Raw genomic sequence first — 21797 nt, 5'->3', positions numbered from 1 at the left:
TTCTACAGCTCTAAAATGAAATTTTGATTTATTCAGGCCAAACTGAGTAATACAAATTCTACTTGTTTGAGTTTACAAAATTTAGCTTTCCTGCTTGTAGAATTTTAGTGTTAACTCTGTGGCCAGTTCCGCTCATGTACTTAGGCTGCTTAAAGGTTTTAGAATTTCCATATCTAAGCGTTGGCTCCTGTTTGTAGTAAAGTGACAAGATAAAATGACCAGCTCCCCCTCACTAATGGTCTTCAAGCAGAGGCTGGACAAATACTTATCAGGGATGTTTTAGGCTGATCCTTTATTGAGCAGGGGGTTGGACTAGATCAGGGGTGTCAAACATGCAGCCCGGGGGCCGGATCAGGCCCGCAGTGGAACTGGCTGCCTTCTGCAGCTTACAGATACATACCTGAACAGCACTAGGTTCCCTTTAACCTGCGCCAAGATGCGCTGGCGCACTGATTTCCCGTGGCCAGTGCAGTAATTGTTACCACAGCGCAGGGACAAGAGGTTCCCTTCTCAATGGCCATGCAGCACAGAGCCATTTGCTCAGGCAGCACAGAAAAACAGCAGTATGCTTTGTGTTTCCTAATCTGGGCTGGCCCCGCCTCCCCTCAGCTGCAGTTTGCTTGTCCTGTGAAAGGGGGCGTTGCTATCCTCCCCAGCAGTCCTCTGCCTCGTGCTCCTGGAGATACCCTGACCCAGAAGGAGGACTGCTCCGTTGCCCAGCTTCTGCCCTTCCTAAGGTGAGCTGCTTGGTTGTTTGTTTTGTCTTGCGGTGGGGAGCTGGGCTCAACAGCATGCTAGAGGTGATCTGGTGGCTTCAGGTGCTTTGCGAAGTGACTCTCTCTGCACTTAAGCCTGCAAAGTTAGTTGGAAAATGTGGGGGGGCGTTCTCAGTAGTGTGCTAGAGGCTATCTGGTAGCTTCTGGTGCTTTGCGGAGTGACTGTCTGTGCCCTTAAGCCCTTAAGTTAGTTGAAGAAGGTGGGGGGGGAGCCAGGCTCAGCAGCCTGCTACAGGCAATCTGGTGGCTTCTGGTGGTTTGTGAAGTGACTCTCTGTGCACTTAAGCCTGCAAAGTTAGTTGGAAAAGGTGGAGGGGGGGGAGCCAGGCTCAGCAGCCTGCTAGAGGCAATCTGGTGGCTTCTGGTGCTTTGCAAAGTGACTCTGCCCTTAAGCCTGGGAGGTTAAGTAATACAAATATGTTTCATATAAATATAAATAAGTTTAATATATGGCTTGTGATACAAATGATAATAGTTGATAAGTTGTTTGCATGTTTGTACACTTTAATAATTTTTTTTAATGTCGGCCCGCTCACAGTTTTAACGCTAGGACCACTTTTGGCTCACGGTAAAATTTCTGCTCACAAGACTGCACACCTTAGAGGGAACCTTGGAACAGCATACTCAAGATTTCAACAGCACAGATATTTTGATGCAATAATTCAGAGCAAGAGGTGTCAGTTATCAGACTGCTAATGTTTGAAGCATGTTTTTATTTTAAGTAAAACCCTTTGTGTTTGTGTCCTTTATAAAGTTTATATCTGCTACCTGGCATTACATTTTATCACACACATGGCCCGGCCCAACAAGGTCTCATTTATGTCAGATCCGGCCCTCATAACAGATGAGTTCGACACCCCTGGACTAGATGGCCTGTGTGGCCCCTTCCAACACCATGATTCTATAACTCATGTCTGACACAGTGTAGAGTAACTGGCATTCTAAAGCTGTAAGGTGGGAAAGGAGCTATATTATCAAACATGATTTCTGCAATTCTTTTGATTACAACCAGAAGAAAAACATTTAATATCTTTTTATTTCCTCCTGTAAATAAATTCATACAATTCATTCTTATGTGAAAAATGATGGAAAAGTCACTCTTGATTTCTTTTAAAACTAAGCATCCCAAAGGAAGAAGAAACCCCCTTTCTAAGGAATTTCCATTCTGATAATGCAGTCTTTCCTTCTGTGCTTATTAGCGCCATATACACAAAAGGAACCCTTGTAAGCTTCTACAGAGGTCTCAGCTCCCCTACCGTCCTTTACGCCGGCATGCTGCTGGGGTTAACGTGACATCTTTTCTTCATACCATTTTATGGCGTTATGCCATTTCAGTTTAAATTGTTCATCTGATTTACCCGCCAAAAACATATTCAGCTTATCCATTTCAATTACCTCGAATAGATTTCTAAACAAATCTGCCTTACTCAGTATATTATCAGATTTCCAATTCCTTGCAATATGTATTCTTGCATTATCAGAATTTCCATTCTGATAATGCAATCCTTCCTTCTGTGCTTGTTAGCGCCATATACACAAAAGGGACCCTTGTAAGCTTCTACAGAGGTCTCAGCTCCCCTGCCGTCCTTTACTCCGGCATGCTGCTGGTAGGCAGAACACAAAGCATTGTTCCCTCCTACAGTTCATGCAGTTATCCAGCAATGGATGCTTTTTCAGATCCCCACTGTACAGGCTGTTCCCACAAAGAACAGGAGTATGCCATATACTAGGGGCCTGGGGAAGAACAAAATGCTGGTTTAACTTGAAGAAATATGGGTGCCCCTCCAGTCACTATTTATTTATTTATTTCAATTTCTTAACCGCCCTTCCCTGCTTACGTGGGGCTCAGGACGGCTTACAACAACATAAAATCCAATACAAATTTTAAAAACCCGTTAAAACTACAAGAATTCTATACTAAAACATTCAGCATAAGTATTTACTTTAACAAGATGGCATGATTAGCATTCAGATTTTCATGATTTCCATGAGGGGGAGGGGAGGGTGCCGGGCCGATGTAGAGAAACCGTCACTGGCCTCAACCAAAAGCCTGGTGGAACATCTCTGCCTTGCATGCCCTACGGAACTTTAGTAGATCAGACACGGCACAGATGTTGTCCGGCAGAGCGGATGTTGTCCGGCAGAGAGTTTCACCAGGCTGGGGCCAGGGCCCTGGTCGCGGCCAGCCGGATATCTTTGGGGCCGGGAATCACCAGGAGGTTCTTATCTGCTGATCTCAATGCCCTTCGAGGGACATATCGGGAGAGGCGGTCCCAAAGGTACGTAGGTCCCTGACAAAGGCTTTAAAGGTAAGCACCAGAACCTTGAATCTGATCCGGTGCTCTACTAGCAACCAGTGCAGCTCTTACAGCACTGGATGGATATGTGCCCTCCGTGGAGTCCCTGTAAGGACCCACGCAACTCTTGGCTAGATTTTTTGAGGCAGAGTCTGGGCAGCCACCCATCAACAGGTACAGCTGGGTGTCATCAGCATATTGGTGACACCCAAGCCCGAAACTCCAAGCCAGCTGGGCGAGGGGGCACATATAGATATTAAACAACATTGGGGAGAGAATCACCCCCTGAGGCACCCCACATATTAGTGGATGTCTAGTTGACATCTCTCCCCCTATTGCCACCCTCTGTCCCCGATCATGGATATAAATGAGACCAGCCACTTCGAGACTGTCCCGCGAACTCCTACATCAGTGAGGTGGTGGATCAAAAGGTCATGATTGACCATGTCAAATGCTGCCATAAGATCTAACAATATCACCAGCACTGACCCGCCCCAATCCAGCTGCCTATAGAGATCGTCTGTGAGGGCGACTAATGCCGTCTCCATCTCATGGCCGGGGCAGAAACCAAATTGGAATGGGTCCATTGCCGATGTTTCATCCAGAAAACTCTGGAACTGCTTGGCAACTGCTCTTTCAATTACCTTACCCAGAAACGAGAGATTCGAGACTGGGTGGTAATTAGCTGGATCAGTCAACTCTAGTGTTGGCTTTTTCAGGAGCGGAACAACGACCTCCTTCAGTCCCTCTGGGAAGACCCCTGAATCAAGGAACAGATTAATAATGTCCGCCAGGGGACCCCATATACCTTTGCCGCCAGCCTTCACCAGCCATGAAGGACAGACCTAGGAGTGGTGTGACAGAGTGCTCAGCACCAGGGATTAGAGGCATCAGAGAAACCTCAAGGTCTCCTCCATGGGTGCTGAGTAAAGTATTCACAGTAAGAGAACAGCATGCTCTACGCTTAGACAAGCAATGGGAGTGGAGAGAGTCCCAAGGGATTAATGCAAGTAAATGAAGTTTCACACACACTACTGCCTTGTCTCAGCTGGACACTGGGATTTGGAGAGCACTCCTAAAGCAAAGTTACATTGTTTTAAGCGCACTGACTTCAATGGATTTATAACAGTGTGACTCTGTTTAGGATTGCACTGTTAAAGCATTAATTATGTCATTCTGAGGGCTGGCCATAAGAAACTGTTCTTAATGTTCAGTTTTATTTAGATTACAACATTTTTTAGAGATGAAAATGGATGAGGAAGGAATTCAGCCTCACCATTGTAGCTTGATATATCTTTATCAAGAGCAGCAGTAGAATTCCTGAAATATCTGGTCATCAAAGGTCACCATGAAGTTTATTCAAAGGATGACTTCTGCAGGGCTCCATTAATATTTCATATGTGGTTATCCAAACAAAGTTTACTTTATTTACTGGCTATTTCAGGAAATATAGAGGTTAAGTCAATAATGTTTCTGGCTGTCTTAACAAATTCACATATTAAGGAGGTATGATAGAATTGCTATATCAACGTGCTTCAAATGCATTTTTAACAGTTGTACTTAGAATAAGTTTGTTTATATAATTTTGTGGCCAAGTGCTGCAAACTGGCATAACTACTAAGGAATTTCTTTGCAAGTATCCAATTGGATACTTGAAAAAAATACAGTCACATATGCCAGTTACTCCAGACCAGTGATACTCACTGGCTTGGAGGTCACATGTGGCTCTTCGGCATGCCATCTATGGTTCTTCTAAGCACTGTGGTACACACCCCATGTTCCAGAAAAGTGGGCTGGGCTATTGTCCAATGGGGCTTGTGGGTGACAGGTGTTCCACATCTTGAAGTTTGGGAGCAACCCCCCCCCCCAGTGTGACACCTGTGGCTTCTGATTGGCCATTCGAGATGTGATCAGCTGTGTGGATTAAAATAATGTTAAAGCACCAACTGCCACCACTGTTTTGGTTTTATTCTCTCTTTCCTGGCATATTTTTAATTATCCATCTTCCCCCTGTACTTGAGCTTCCTGTGTGTGTAGCTCCACCCCCTGTGGTGGCCTTTTTGTGGTTGGCTGCATCTCCTGCAGCAGCCATTTTGTGGTTGTGCCCAACATCCTGTGTCAGAATTCCAAAGCTGAGGACCCCTGCTCTGGAGGGACTAGAGGATGCGTAAGTTACAAACCGCCTTAGCTTTATTACCAGGGATATTCTCCAAGCCCCCCCCCCTCCTTTTCTCTGTATCCTCTATGCTCTTATCCCGAAACCTGGACATCTATCAAGGGGATAGCAAGGTGGCCATGGAGAGGAGAGTAAAACTACCCCCATGACAGCCATCCTGGAAAAGAGCAGGCTGTCAGGTGGGTGAGGGGACTGCACTGCTTTTCTCCATGGCTAGCTTGCTTTCCTCCAGGAGCCTTGGCAATCTCATTCGCCCACCTGACCAGCTGTGCTTCATGTTGAGGAGTGAATGTGAAGGCAGAGAAGCAAGCCTTTCCCCCCACTCCAGATATATAACAGCTGCCAAAGGTTCAACAGTGGGGAGGAGAGATAACTATATGCTCAGAGGTACTTGGGTAATTTAAGAGATTATTTAATATTAATAGTTATACCTTATTTTATGTATGTGTGTGGTGGGGGTGGTAGACAGGGCTCACAGTAGTCATGTGGCTCTTTTGGTTGAGTGGGGTTGCCAAGTCCATCTTCCACCCCCAGCGGGGGACTTTGGGGGCGTTCCTGGAGGGGGCAGGGCATCCCCGATGTGATGACGTCAGGTTGGGGACGTCCGCCGCCCCCCCTCACCCGCCCATGTGCCAGATCTCCAGAAACGGCAGTTCCCTGCACTTAAAGGAGTTAGCGTTTCCCTTTTAAATGCAGGAGCCGGCATTTCCCCTTTAAGAGCAGCCGCGTTTCCTTTTTAAGAGCTCGAAGCTGGCATTTCCCTGCAAGCTTGCGGAGGAAACATGGGTTCCACACACTTAAAGGGAGAGAGATGGGTGGCTGGGTGTGTTGGGGGCGGGGCTTCCCCCGCTGGCCATCTGGCCGGCAGCGGGTAGAACCCCCCCAAAAAACGGGGGACCCCTGGCAAACCGGGGGGTTTGGCAACCCTATGGTTGAGCCACATAGCAAGTACCACTGCTCTTTAGACCTTTATTAATATTTGTAAGCACATAAATTCAGGGTAGTCAGATCACATCATTGTTACCTCAGTTCTTACTCAACTCATCAAACATATCTATGGCTTCCTACTAAGATGTGAACGTAGCTGAGAAAAGTAAACTTTCCTGACTTGTCAAGGCTGTTGAGTTTTTTGTTGTTGTTCTTATGTGACGAAGTCCTGGTTCTGCCAGGTGGTACTATACAGACCTGCTTTTCATCTAAGGATGACAGAGAAGGGAGAATATTAGCTTTGTTTTAGGTTTTGTTTAGATTTTTTTCCACCTGAGTTCTTCCCTTAAAGGCCTTATAGTGTGCCATGCATCCTCATATTTCCTCTGATTTCCCTGCCCTAGAGCCTGGGCAAATGAAAGAATTGGATTTCTCTACCTGTAATTTACTTGCAAGAAATAGCTATGGGGAGGAAATGGATCAAGACCACAGTTGTGCTGGAAAAGATTTAATTCTCCCCCTTTGTAACTTTTTAACCAAAAACATTTCTCTGTGTTGTTTCAAATGCTACTTTGGATAAATGCAGTCTTTTCTTGGCAAGGCATAGCATTTCTGTTTTACCTTAGGGCTGCTGTATCCTTCCAGAAGCCATATGTAGTCTGCCAGGCGATGTATTTAAATCATTAATATATTTTAAATATTTAGTGCAGTAGCACCTGTGTCTATAACCAGTATGTTAGTGGCCTTTAGTTCAGCCTGAACAAAAATCACTACACTACACTTTGAAGAACAGTTGAGCAAAAGCATGATTTCTAGGCATTCAGGGCAAAAGGTAAAATAGGTTGCATCACAGTACATATATCACATATTTGGTTAATAATCTTAGTATATGCTTTCATGACATTTAGTCTGTTACATCAGAAGAAAAAGAAGCAAATCTATTAGCATAGGTCAGATTACAAAGGGAGGCTCCTTTTTCTAGGTAGTTTGAATCATTCATGTTCAGCCTGACCCTATGCATGTGTACTCATTAAGTGCAAAGAATTTCAGACATAGAATGAAACCATTCAGTGACAAGATACACAACAAATTTGTAAAATCGAATCCATAGGGTCATCCATAAAACTAATTTTTCATCATTAATTGAAACAGATATTTTCAGATTTGATCCATGCATAACAACTATATTCAACCACTTTTCCCAACCAAAATGACTATTTTATGATAAAACTGCAACCAATTTGTACAGATGGAAAATAATGCGGATTGAGCAAAAAGCCTGAATAAGAAAAACCACATATACTGGCAAATCCCATTAAGTGTGCTTTATTTAGCCAAATTAATCAGATACCCTAGAAGACCCACTGAGGGTGTAGAGTAAGACGTTTGTTTGTTTTTAAGTAACACACCTTAAGTAAAATGACAGCTTGAAAATGTCTTCTGCCATTGCTATTTTCCCTTCTCTCTATTTTTAAAACCCAGGATCCTTGGGATCGCCTATTAATCTTCACTCTTCCTGAACAGAGTGGAGGTAGATTCTTATTAAATCAGCAGAAACCCAAACTTTGTCTGGTTTAGGAGCTCCAGTCAATGTCAGGGATGAAAAGAGGAATGTCTTTCACATGATTAGCTTCTCCAGTTAGCCGGTAGGTGGGTGTGTTTAACAGAAGAAAGCAGTAGGAAGGAGCCTGTCAGCCTGCCTTTCCAGCTAATTAGCTCAGCATACAACAAAGATAAGCGAGCCAGGGAGGAGGACCCCCTGAAGGGTCTTTTGAATCTGGGCAATGTCTGATTGGCAGATGCTGAAAGAGATTCCTGACTAATCCAGTTCATCAATGAACTGCATAAATTCAGTACAGGACTGGAAGAGTTTAGGCATGAGGACAATCTGTGGCTGCCGTCTGGAAAAGGCAGACCAAGATGGACAGAACCTTGGAATCTCTACAACATATAATTTCCCAAGTCCTGCCTCACAGAGACCCTGCACTTGCATTTAAAGACTGTAAGTACCAAACAAAGTTCCTAGACTTCCAAAATGTAACTTACATTCGTGTCCAATTTAAACTTGCAATGAGGCATCGCACAGGGCAAATTGGACACTGCTTAACAAATCTTAGAACATCTTCCATCAACTGTTTCTTATGATGCTGATCAAGATAATTTTTGCTAATGCTAATTATTTTCTTGTGAGGCCATTAAAAGTCCAAAGAATATTTTTCATCTTCTGATTAATCATTTAATGCATTGGCTATTACAGAGTGTAATGCATTTATCACACTAATTTTATGTCTAGGAAAAGTTTGTTGGATTGAGAATTTGCTTTTAAACTACAATTTTTTAAGGTTAGCTTTATGCTTGGGTTTTATGTATGTGGTTCTTTAATCAAAGCATGCATTATCTCACAAATACAGCACATGAGTTATAAGATTAGCTCTCACACAATATCTCTTTCTTTTATGTATCTAACCATAGCCTTGTTTACAAGTACTGAGTCTATATTAGCAAATCAAATACTAAAAAGTTTCCTTGTTTACAAGTACTGAGTCTATATTAGCAAATCAAATACTGAAAAGTTTCCTAAATTTAGCTCCATGAAGCTGCCTTTCGGTGTCTGTGGCTATTATCTTCCTAAACTAGTTTTCATCTCTGGAAAATACAAAGTCTTCATTTATGACCACCACAGAGATATTGTTGCTTAAGATTAATGCAAGAGTAAGATGCTACTGTGTTTGGGGAAGGGCATCAGAATATAGATTGTAGTTATTCTTTGCTCAGAGAAGCAAAATTCCTGAACAGTATTTATAAAATAAAGAAACTCCAGAATTTTATATTCCCCATTATAAATGGAATATAATGGAACCACAAATCAATCTCCTCCAGATCAAAGGGAGGGGGGAGGGGGAACATACTGCTTTTTGGTAAATTGTAGAACCTGTCACTTATAACGTTCTCTTATGGTGCATTGTGAAAAATACTCTGCTTCTTTTGTTGGGTAATTTTTTATAATGGAAGTTCATTGTCCATCTGTTTAACACTGTGGGAATACAGGGGAGAAGTCTAGGTTTTGTTTAAAGTGTCTGCTTCATTCATTTCTCAGTAGCTATGTTAAGTGTTAATAACTTCAACTTTGTGCATTCTTTCAAAATGAGTATGGCATGAACCCCTTTGAGTAAGCAGCTGGTGAGGGAGAGAAGTTGTATACTGAGCTCTTATTCCATATGTAGTTTGACAGGAATCAAGAGTTAGACAGATAAACACAAATAGAGCTTCCTAGGCCACCCAGAAGGAAAACTCTGCGCTGTAATGGCAGACCTACATCGAGCTGCAGTTTTTCTTCAGAAGCCTTGTGAGAGCAGATGCATCTCATAAGTAGAAAGAATTTGGTCTAGAAAAGGTAGAATAGGGAGGCACTTTTTTTCTTTCCATTGTGGCAGATTCCTGAAGATCATCTGACAAGGTTTTGATTGAAAGTGTATGTACTAGCCTCTCAGACAAAGTTATTGTGACCACCCACAGATCTGTGGGCTGGAAGAATAGCTATAATAAAGCAGAAACACACATGTCAAACACAATGGGGTTACAATACCCTTTTCACAGGAATCTTATTCCAGCATGGGGTCGGCCGATAAAAGCCAGTCGCATGAGAGAGAATATAATGTCCTTAAATATACCAGATATCTTAGACGACTTCTTGTTATGTGTTATCTGCTTCCCTTAATGTGGAAGGTAATGAAAATACAATCATTAATTGTATGAGAGGTGTTTAGAATCTGTTTTGCATCTTTCCTTCTCCACACTCCCCTTGGAAATGTAGGTGGGGTTGAGATGGTGTTTAATCTCCATCTCAGCTTTAAGGTTATAAACATTCACATACCAAGTTTGGTTGTGATAGCTCAGTGCTCAAGGGCAAGTATATTGCTCTGTGTTCTGCATCTTTCCAGACCTCTTGGAAATAGGTGAAGTGATGAAGCTGAGGTTTGAACTTGAACTATAGAGTTGTGGCCCAAGCATACACAGAAGAAGAGAAGAAGAGATTGGATTTATATCCCGCCCTTCACTTGGAGTCTCAGAGCGGCTTACAAACTCCTCTCCCTTCCCCTCCCCACAACAGACACCCTGTGAGGTGGGTGGGGCTGAGAGAACTCTGACACAAACTGCTCTTTTTCAAGGACAGCTGTGCCAGAGCTTGTGACTGACCCAAGGTCACATCAGCAGGTGCAAGTGGAGGAGTGGGGAATCAAACCCGGTTCTCCCAGATTAGAGTCCGCGCACTTAACCACTATACCAAACTGGCAATGTATATCTACATTGTCAAAGCTTTTTGCATTCTCCTCCAAACTTTGAAAACAAGATGCAAGGGTAGAATTGCCAGTCGTGGTCTGGCAACCAGTAGGAGACCAGAAAAACCATAGAGTTTCAGCAATACCTACAAAGGCATGATATCACTTCTGGGTTTTTCTTGGAAGTGACATGACACCATTGGCCCAATGGCTATTTAAAAAAAAAGAGGGAGGCAGGGGATCAGCAACTGAATGCAAATATCAGGCTGGTTTTCAATTAAAAAAAAATTATGTTGAGAATATGTGTGCAAAGTTATTATTATTATTATCATTATCATTATTATTAGAATTTGTACCCTGCCCTCCCCGCCAAGGCAGGCTCAGGGCAGCTAACATCATAAAAGCACAATAACAATAAAAATCATAAACATCTGAAAACAATTAATCAAACAATTAAATAGCAATTCATTAAAACTAACTTACATTATATTAAAGTGCTAGCAGTTAGCTTATAATATCAAAGATGGCCTCGTACATTCTATAGGTTCACTTGATATTCAGCTCGTTGGTCTTTCTCAGTTTTGGTCGACGAGCACAGGCTATCAGTAATAGAAGCACCAGGCTTCTGTTGTTATTGAATTGATGGTATTAATCGTAAGAGATGGTAATAATAGCTGTAGTGGCAGTGGTGGCAGCTCCTAGTTGAAAGCCTGGTGGAAGAGCTCCATCTTGCAGGCCTTGCGAAACTGTAAAAGGTCCCGCAGGGCCCTGATCTCTTCTGGGAGCTCATTCCACCAGTATGGAGCCGCCACCACCAGTATGGAGCTGCCACTGAAAAGGCTCTGGCCCTGGTTGCAGCTAGCCTGGTGTCCTTGGGACCTGGAAGGGCCAGTCAGTTTTGTGACCCTGACCAAAGTGCTCTCTGGGATATATATGGGGAAAGGCGGTCCCTCAGGTATGTCGGACCCTGGCCTCAAACGGCTTTCAAGGTAAGAACCAGCACCTTGAATCCGGTATGCTATTGGCAGCCAGTGCAATGCCTTCAGGACAGGCTGGATGTGGTCCCTCATGGGGAGAACCATCAAAAGTCTGGCCGCGGCATTTTGCACTAGCTGCAGCTTCCAGATTTGCAACAAGGGCAGCCCTAAGTAGAGAGCGTTACAGTAGTCTAGTCTTGAGGTGACCATCGCGTGGATCACTGTTGCAAGGTCCAGTTTCATTTTGGTGATCATGAGAGATGTCATGTTACAAACAGAAAATTCTAACCCCAATAATTAAACCAGAGGTTTTACCATATTTCTGACTCTGAAAGCCAAGGGGAAAGAGAAACTGTATTTTACCTTAACATTTATCACTGCTAGAGACCAGCATTGTGCTGCATTGCCTAAATACCCAGGTAAGCTGCTGCTATTCTAAACATCTTAAAGAGAATAAGTATTGCTACACTTATTTGAAATGGAAATGAGCCCAGCAATAACATAACACAACCACCGCCAGTATCTCAGTGGCAGAGATTTATTCACTACTGCCATTTTATTCACAGCATAAAGATACTTTCAGACAAGAGTCAACATACAATTTAAAAAGAGAACATTTATTTTGTAGTGCCTCAAAACATTTTGGTTTGGGTATCTGATTAGCCCTCAACAATCTTATCAGAAAGACAGACCGAAAGCAGTCCCCTGATTTTAAATTGAGGGTAGTTAACATCAGGCCCAGAGCCAAGGTGGGGTTATTTGGGGCTCCACCCCCTTCCTTAAAGGGCCAGTACCACAAGATTTCCCTCTGAAATTCGCCACGGTGTTGCCTCCTCCACCCTCCCGCTACTTCTCTCTGGGGCTCTCTCTTGCCCTCGGTCTGCTTAGTATGTGGCTGAGGTAGCACTGAAGCAGGAGACACCGGCAAGTCACGTGGCTTCCCACACACACATCCAAGAGAGGCCACTGCCTCAGCGCCTGTTGGGAACCCAGATTGCAGGAGGGAGGGAGGGAAAATTCGGAGCAACCTGCCACCAGGATCCTGGCTACAACCCTTGCCTTGGTTCTAGTTTGGCAAATGCCTGTGTAATGATTCCATGTTTTGGTGTGTGTGTTCCTTTAAATGTTTAGTTTGAATGCGGTAATATGAAAAGAGTGATAGAGGGTGACAAGTGTGATTTGATTGGCTGCTGACTGAGAGTGTGGGAGGAGGGGTGTCTGAGAGGATTCTGTGTGTGTGTCTATGAGGATATTCTGTGATATGTGATAGAAAGTATGGAGGAGTTTTGAAGAGAGTCTGTATGACTCTGAGATGTTTTATGACAGAGTTCTGTGTGTGAAGTTTGAAGAGACAGCATGGTCTATGTGACTTTGGAATTTTGCTTCTAATTCTGTGTGAATAAGACCAACAGTTTAGTCTGTGTGACTAAGAGAGTTGATTCTATTCAATGTGAATAAAACAAAGAGACTAGCCTGTGTGGTTATATATATATATACAGCAGCTGTTCAAAAAAACCAGAAACCTGTTTTGTTCTTTATTAAATAAATCAATTTTTGTTTAAACTTATCCAAGAAATCAGTACAGTACTTCCTCAGGGCCACATAGGCCCCAGTCACACGGGAGGATTTGCCCCACGAAACAGATGGGTTGAGGGCGCATCAAACGGGCGCGATCATACCACAATATCTGGGAAGCGTCATGCACCCATCCCCGATCCATCCCTTCGGCCCGAAAACGCGCATTGAAAAGGTACCGGCAACAGAGCCAGATGATGTGCGGCAACTCCAGGCATCTGATCGGGGAAGCGCTGGTAGCCCGTCGCAGCCAGTGCTGTTCCCCATCCCACGCATGCACACAAACGTGCAATGTCCATTTTGCCGCGCTACGTCTGATCGCCTGCCAAAGGCCGGAGCACAGAGCCACGGGGGCGTGTCGGATCGCGCTACCACAGTTATTTTTGCTCCAGCTCTAATTTGCCTCCCTTCAGCGGTGCAGTATCCCGCTCATGTGACCGGGACCTTTGTCCTCTGAAGTGCCCAGACCCTAGGTCATACTACCAAAAGAGAGAGAATTGGAATTTTAATTCCTGGTAGCAGCAGAAAACTACCAAGTTTATGTACTCAAAGAGTGTTTAAAGGTAAAACTGTTTCCCCTATAAGCGAGGATGCCACAGCCTGTCTCTGCCGGGTTTAGTTGCACAAACGGGAGGGATACCATTCAAAAAATGTAGAGGGTTCGGGCCATTGGTCCTGCTGCCCACATGATTGTATTTACCAATACAGCAGCAGCAAGTTCGGGGGAGGGGAGTATTTCTTTGCCTCCTTGGACTCCAAGGCGTCTCTCTCTCCCCTCTCTCTCTCTGCTCTTTGAAGCAGGGACAACAGAAGCCAAGGAAGGAGTTCTTGGTACCTGCCTGGCCATTGATGGTGAGTGGGACAGCCCAACGCAGAAGCAGCACCCTAGGCCAGCTGAAGCTGCAGGAGAGTCTCTGAGAGAGGAAGGAATTGCCCTGCCGCTCTTAATCAGCATGTGTCTCTTGTTCAGCATGAGTTCTGGAACAATGTTGAACCCACATTCATCAAACCCTCAGGGAAGGGGAAATAAGGCTAATAATGGCTGCCCCAGTGGCAGCCCCACCCAAAAAAATTGCTCCACAAGCCACAAATTCCTGGCCATGGGCCTGTATTAAATACTGGGTTCAAGACGCATTACAGTGAACAGCTCTACTTTATTAAGTGATTTTAGGAACAGTACAAGACAAACTCCAGGGCTGCCACCCTGTTTAAATAGCATGCAAGCACCACACCCAAACACACCCCACTCCCAACGATAGGCTATTTATATAACACTACCTCCCCATTGGTCAGAATCCTGGCAAGCTATTGTTCTGGAGCAACAAGCTCAGCCAGTCTTGGATACTAGCTCAGGGATGACCCATGCTCAATACACAACAGCCCAGCTAACACACTTTGTGAAATTGTCGATATATCTAATTTTCAACTTGGCAAAAGCTATGGATACTTAACACTAGAGACTGGAACCATACAGACATCTTTCTAGAAAACTGAAAACTACAGAAAAATCTGAAATCTTAAAAAAAAAAAATTGGAGTTAACCCCTCCCCAATTAATGGAAGCAGCATTGGTAGCATTAAGAAACAAGTGCCCACAGTGGCCATTGGTAGGCAATTCAGGCCTTGATTTCTGGCAGTAAAAGGCAGGGGGATTGAGCAGGGCCCTTTCCGGGGCTGTTTTGGCCTTTGATAGAAGATTCTTTGGGGCCAAACCCACTAGCAACCACTGGGTGATTTGCTGCCATGCAACTTGCATGACACACCCAGGCCCAGCTGCTTGTTACTGTTCAATAGCAGCCACCCCACAAATGCCAGTACAGTGTAACAGTTAGAGACGCAGAGTAGGATCTGGGAGACCTAGGTTTGAATCACCACTCCACTGTGGAAGCTCACTGGGTGACGCAAGTTATTCTCAGCGTGAAGTAAGGTAAAGTAAAGTCACAGTTTTGCAGATAAAATGAAGGAGAAAAGAATGGGGTAAGATGGTTTGGTTCTCCACTGTGAAGAAATGCAGGGTATAAATTAAGTAAACAAGTAATAAATACATCTGAAGATGGGTAGGGCAGATAAAAAGTAGGTTGATGGGTGAGAAGGCAAGAAGAAAGCAGGGAAAAGTGAAGATACAGAAATTTCTAGAAGGAGGGAAAGATTTTTTGTGAGGAAGGGGATACGGGGGAAATTAGATGTACCCGCTAGTCCTTGCGGGTTTGCACCATGCAATGGCCTGGTCCAGAAGCCAGCACTGCACAACTGGGTCATATTCTTCCCAGATAGAGGCTGCCAGGGGAAGTGAAGGAGGGAAAGTTGAAGACAAGGAAATAGATAAAGGTAGGTTGGTCAGTGGCTGGGGAGGAAAGAAGGAAGTAGGGAAAAGAAGGAAGCAGGGGGAGGGGAAATTAGATTCATCCTACAAGTCCTTGTAAGTCTCCCACTTGTATTTCTATATTTTACAAAATTAGCTCAGACCAGGGGAGAGAAAGTAAGGGAGGGTAGTAAAATACCTGCTCCTCATAAGGTGAATTGTTATAGCAACACGAAAAGAGTTCTGGGAGCAGCTAGCTTCCAAAGCCACTCAAAGAAAACTTTTGGAGACTTAACACCTGCAAGAGACCAAATCCATTTGTCAGAGGGGGTTTTATAAACAGAGGGCTCCTTCAGCATATCAGCTTATTCGCATGTATGTACTATGGTTGACTCAGGTTGTTTCAAGGTCAGCCAGAAATAACTGAATTAAAAGCAGGTTAGAAGTTTACAGCTTTCTGAAACCTGCACTCCAAAGCAATTCTGATTTTTCAGTGGTTTGGCTTTCAGCAGGTTGAAGGAGAATTTTGCTTGAGGATAATCCAAACTGTGCTCTTATAGAAAGGCACATCTAGCAATCTATAAAAACCACAAACAAATCCCCGTGGCCTAATCAGATGGCAGTCTGGTGAACACAACCCACATAGATTTCTTCAGAACAACCACAGCCAGTTACTCACCATAATTCTCATATTTACCATTTTTATTAAATATTAGATCAAATCAGCAGTTGAAATTTGCATGCAAGACTCAACCTGAGTAAATTTCAGATTGAGTTTTGGTCCAAGGGTGTCCATCACAACTTTGGGTTTGTTTGTTTGTTTGTTTTGATAAAAAGTTTGTAGGGTGGAAGGCCAAAGTTTCAGTTTGAAAGAACATGATGCTCACAACCAAATAACTCTGATTTTCAACAACTATGTAATGAGTTGATCAAGTAATGGTAACTACAAATACAGTGGAATGCCCCAGAAGACCACAAACGGCTGGGGCTGGAGTCATAGGAGGGAGAAGCCAGGAAAACAGTTGCGGAACAGAATTCTTTGAGAAATCAGGACAGAGGCAATCAGTGTTCCCTCTAAGCTGTGGAGTCTTGTGAGCAAAAATTCTACTTGGTGAGTTACCGGCATTAAAGTTGTGAGCGAGCCATTTGGCTACTGAATAATTTAGTTTGCACTGGAGCCGTCCGTTCTGAGCTAAGACGGAAATGTGTGAGCCGGAGACTAAAAAACTGTGAGCTAGCTCACACGAACTCAGCTTAGAGGGAACACTGGAGGCAATCCATACGGCCTGACTGCCCTCTCAGCTAGTATTCAACTGTTGTGAGGGGATCATTCTCTAACTTCAGGAAGACCATGCAGGCCTCCTTTACTTTAAGAGACTGACAATAGATAAGGGTGGCAGACCAAAGATGGTTGCAAAATTGAGGAAGGGAACTTTAAAGGACATTAGAAGTTGGGGGAAGACTTTCCCTGCTTCTACTTTTCCCTCAGATTTCAGCAGTTGCCTGTCTCCTAGTAAGCCTCTGAGTCCTGGAGTGCGACTCTTTCACCTGTGAGAACACTGGCAGGATGATTCAGCTCTCCCACCCACCGGTCAAAATAATCTCTAGTTATAGAGATTCGGTGGCACACCAAAGGTCTCCCACTGTCATGTCTAGTTTGGCCCTTTAAGCAGCTACTGTTTCAATGCTGTGGTTCCTGAGTGGGTCCTCTAGCAAGGGAAGGAGGTGAGTTTCTGTCTATAGGAGAAAGAGCACCATCTCCAGTTTCAGCTACAGAAACAAAGAGACTTCAGTACAGGAAAATAACATTCATAGCAATAAAATTTTGATAATTTTATTTTGTTATGTAAAAGGCAGTGCATTTTAAAAACCATTCATTGTAGGTACTTTTTTAATGATGGTGGAAAGTGCCTTCAAGCCACAGCCAATTTAGGGCAATCCCATAGGGTTTTCAAAGCAAGACATTCAGAGGTGTTTTGCCTGCCTCTGCATAGTGACACTGAACTTCCTTGGCAGTCTCCCATCCAAGTACTTATTGGGTTAAAAGTAAAAAAAACCCAATTGCCTTGGAATCACAGAAGCTTTACGGAGTATCCTTGTTCCTCCATATTTCTTGATTAAGTGGGAAATGCTTTGGGGCCAAACCCACTAGCAACCAATTACAAAGATAATCTGACTCCAATGGTAACAAAAGAAAGAAATTTTTACTTACAAAAACAGAAGCACATCTTACATGACATCTTCATGTAATTTATTTTTTTAATTTAATTTATTGTGAACATATTAACTTTAAAAAGGTTAACTTGCTATTACATGACATCTTCATGTGATTTATTTTTTTTAATTTAATTTATTGTGACCATATTAACTTTAAAAAGGTTAACTTGCTACAGCTCCAAGCCCAGGTAAGAGAGAGAAGAAGACAGGTCCTACAGAAGATGAAACAGAAGACAAGCAATGGCCAAAGAGGCTCAACATCTAACCAATGAGAGGGTGGGGCCAACTGCCAAGTGTACCTGAGTGAAAGAGTTCTCTTAACCCTCTCCCTCCCAGATCTTCTTGCATGCAGAGTTACAATATCCAACAGTACCAACCAGGGCCTGACTCAGCTTAGCTTCCAAGATCTGACAAGATTCGGATAGCCTGGAGCATACTTTTTATATACTTCATAACAATTAGAGATACGTAACAACTAGAGATAATCACAACAGGTTTATGCATGGGTCTGGGTGTATGTGGGGGGGGGGGAACTATCCTCCCTTTTCCTTTCTAAATGGCACTCCTTTATGAGAGTCCTGAGAAGAATCTCTTGTCTGTAACTTAAGCTCTCTTGCAGGCAGGATTCCTCTCCTGCAAAATGCTAGTGACAAAGAGACTGAGCTGTTCAAATTTCACCTGAGCCATGAACTCACATAGTAGACAACCTACCATCTTTCATTTTCCATTTCTAGTTTGCAATATGGGAATAATAATACTCTGAGCTATCTCAGTAAGTATTTGTAGGACTGGCTGAGATAATATATATAAAGTGGTTTAAATGCTTTTTTAAAAACCTGAAATGAAAATGCTTATTTTTTTAATAAATTTCTTTATTGACTTTTCACCCTTAATAAACATACAAACATAAATCACCATACTCTTCCAAGTCAATACCTCACTTTACTAACAATTTGGTTACACACAATCAGTATAAAGATTCTCTCTAATCTTATATTGACCAACTATGTTTCCACCCTATATTCCTCGTACTCCTTTTTAAATATTTCTAAAAGTTAACCTAATATATAGATATATAGATAAGGAAAATGAGTAAGATAGGAAAGTAAATAGGGTAGTTATGATCTATTCTTACTCATTTTCCTTATCTATATATCTATATATTAGGTTAACTTTTATTACATGCATTCTACATCCATTCAGCTAGACTTTTCCCTTCTATATACCAAAGTAGCTTTTAATAAATTCAGTTTAATTATTACACCCTCAACTCGGCTATTCACATCGTATTTATCTCTACTCATGGGCCTCTTTAACAATTCCCTAGGTATCATTCCAAAAATTTTCTTAACAATAAACTAATAAATAATAAAGCTTTTAATCATTCTGTTGGTAGTTATACCCCTCTTACCCACATTTCATTCTATCTTAATTTTACAATCATGTACAATCACAAAAATAAATTTTATAACAATAAAATAAACATATTCATCTCAAGATCATTAATCATAGTCCTAATGTTTTCAAAATTATCAAAGCCAGATTAGCTCATACCAAATATTATTCTTACAACTTTTAATAAATTCATTTCCCTTATTAAAATACATCCTAAACTGATCACCTCCCTTCTATTTACTCTTGGGGCTCCTTACTAATTACCTAAGGCAACTACCATTCCAAAAATAATTTATATGATAAACTAATAAATAATAAGCATTTTGAGCACTCTATTATTAGTAATACCACTCTTACCCACAATAGATTCCATTCTGGCTTAAATTTACAATACCATAAGGTACAATCATAAACATACATTATCACAAATCATCACTCTCAAGGTGTTTAGTCATGAGTCTTAGAGATATTACCACCAATATCATCCGATTATCATATGCCAAGATTACCCAAATCCAATTAATTCATACCAAATATTATTCTCATTAAAGCCCACTCCTAAAAAACTTTTATAGCCTCCTCCCTATTAGATCATCATCCTCAACCATGTAATTCCAGCAAATAGCAAATACCATTGGTCTAATTTATGGTAAATTTATCCACACACACACCCAAATAAGACTTGGAAAGACTTAAAATGTAATATATACATGTAATCACTTTTCCTGTCCCACTATTTTATTCAGCCATCTTGTAGAGTTCCCAACATCCACACGAAAATAAAGAGCCAAAGGGAGAGTTACATTTTTTACAGTACCAGCCCTTGCCACTTCCGGTTACGGCGTGACGATGGGCGGGCGAGAGCTCGATGGGCTCTCCCAACCTGTTATTGTTTTTTTCGGGGGCCCCAGGAATGGGGAGAGTCCGACCGGCACTCTCAGACAGAGTGCAGGAGGAGGGGGCTTTTTTCTGGCCCCTCCCGTGACCCGGCTGTTGTGGGGGGGTGACCGGCTTTGCCCCGAAGCAGGAGCGATAACAGGGGAGAACATGGCCGCCATGTTCGACCTAGACGCAGCCTCCGGTTTTTAAACCTTCTTTTTTCGTTGTTGTTACTTGGTGGACTCGATACCTCACTTTGAAAAACTGGTTTTGCGCATATTTTGGTCGAGTAGGGAGGACTATGTACCCTATATGGGGTTCCCCCCCCCCTGTGCGTGAAGAAAATGGCCGCGAAATTTGACTGGGAAATAAATACTATGAGATTTGCGAAGGGTAAGATAAAATGCTTAGTACTACCCGTTTAAAGTTACTGTGATACCTGAAGCTGATTAAACTGGAAAGAAATGGAAGTGTTAGACAAGAGAGAAGAGATAGATGGAGATATAAAGCTTTGTGATGTTACGAGGGAACAATGGGAAAAGTTTCAAAAGTTTTTACTAGAAGAAATGAAACAGACATTTAAAGTAACATGTGAAAACCTGTTGAGAAATTCCTGCAATGAACTGCTGGTGCTTAAGGAAGACAAGGAAAAAATACAGGAAAATCAAAGGAAAGATGAGGTGCTGGAAACGGAGCAGGAGAGATAAATATATGTTGTACAGACTGAATATACAGAAGAATTGTTACAGAAGGCAGATATTGCCAAAGGATTCGTGGAGGGACAAGGAAAACTAAAAACAGCAGCAAGGAAAAATTGTTTGCTGATCTTACTTAAAAGAAAAGGGAAGAGACAAACAAGAGAGAAAAAAGTAAAGAAAGGACTAAAGAAATACAGCGTGCTCACACAACTAATTACAAGGAATCATGGAGAAGTTAATAAGGAAATAAAGATGCAGGAGTTCAAAGATCAACGGCATGTAGAAGAGAACGGAAGAAATCAGGAATGCTTATTTATTATTGCAAACACTCAGAGTAGCTGCTAGAAACCATAGGGTCTCAGTTCCTGTCACAGGTGATTTGGGGAGGAGAAAAAAGAAGGGAGCTCCTGGTCGCCCGCCGAAGGCAATGGAGATCGGGGGCTGGTTTGCCGCCGCGGAGGAAGGCGGGGCGGCAACGGTGGTGCAGTGCGCTGAGACGTGGGCGGGGAGGAGCCAGCCTAGTTAGGCTCAGCTCCGCTCCCGCCCAGGGCAGTTGCTGCCTCGTGCTCGCTGGGAGTCAGGACGTGGGGACGAGGTGCTGCCGTTGCCGCCTGGGCCCTGTACGGCGAGTTTTGCAGTGTTGCGGCGGTGGCGGCAGCAGCATCAGGGCAATCGCTAGGGCGACCTTTCAGGCGACAGCGATTGGAGGAGCGGTGCAGCGGCTGCAGTCAGAAGAGGCTTCATGGGCTCGGGCGGCCTACAACAAAGACCATCGACACCAGGGAGTACTCGTGGCTGGGCAGCGGGGGGACACGTTAACTCGCGACAGCGGGGCTTGAAGGCCAGGGGCTTTTTAAGCTGTCAGGTCTGGGTCGAGGCAGTGGTGAGCTCGCGGTGACGCCCAGGGGCAGGGGGCTGTGGGGTTCTCGATTTCCCCCCCCATCAAGGCCCTTGATCAGGCGCTTCAGTTCCCCAGCACTAGGTTATTCTTGGCCCGAAAAGATTTATTATGGGGGTGCCATAGTACTTCCCTTTCTGTTGGTGGAAGAGGAGCATAATATTGACAATGATTTGGGCAATGGAAGGTTCAGCCCTCCAATGAATGCACAGGTGTGAAATTTAAGATGGTGGTAAAGATAGTCCCTTTGTGGAAATAGTAGCAATATCCTCCTTTTCTCCCAGATGATGTATTAATATTATAAGGGCTGGGGCAATTTTATGACAATGCGTATGGTCTCTTGGCCTAAATATACAGTGTTGCACATTTCCAACAATGACTCACTCATGTGAACTGACAAA

General features: G+C 43.2%; 1 protein-coding gene across 1 annotated transcript in view; it reads left to right on the top strand.

Moving 5' to 3' along the window:
* Window positions 1-8087: 8087 nt before the first annotated feature.
* The window catches only part of LIX1 (limb and CNS expressed 1), a 52392-nt gene continuing 38682 nt past the window's right edge, over window positions 8088-21797 (top strand). Inside the window, exon 1 of the mRNA XM_015407564.1 lies at window positions 8088-8178. Coding sequence (XP_015263050.1) covers window positions 8097-8178 — 82 coding nt within the window. The 5' untranslated portion in view covers window positions 8088-8096. The remainder of the gene's footprint in view (window positions 8179-21797) is intronic.

The sequence above is a fragment of the Gekko japonicus genome, unplaced genomic scaffold, assembly GCF_001447785.1.
Source record: "Gekko japonicus isolate JY-2015 unplaced genomic scaffold, Gekko_japonicus_V1.1 scaffold1144, whole genome shotgun sequence".
Taxonomy (NCBI): domain Eukaryota; kingdom Metazoa; phylum Chordata; class Lepidosauria; order Squamata; family Gekkonidae; genus Gekko; species Gekko japonicus.
Note: the sequence above shows the minus strand (reverse complement) of the source record. Positions and strands in the feature narration are given on the sequence as shown.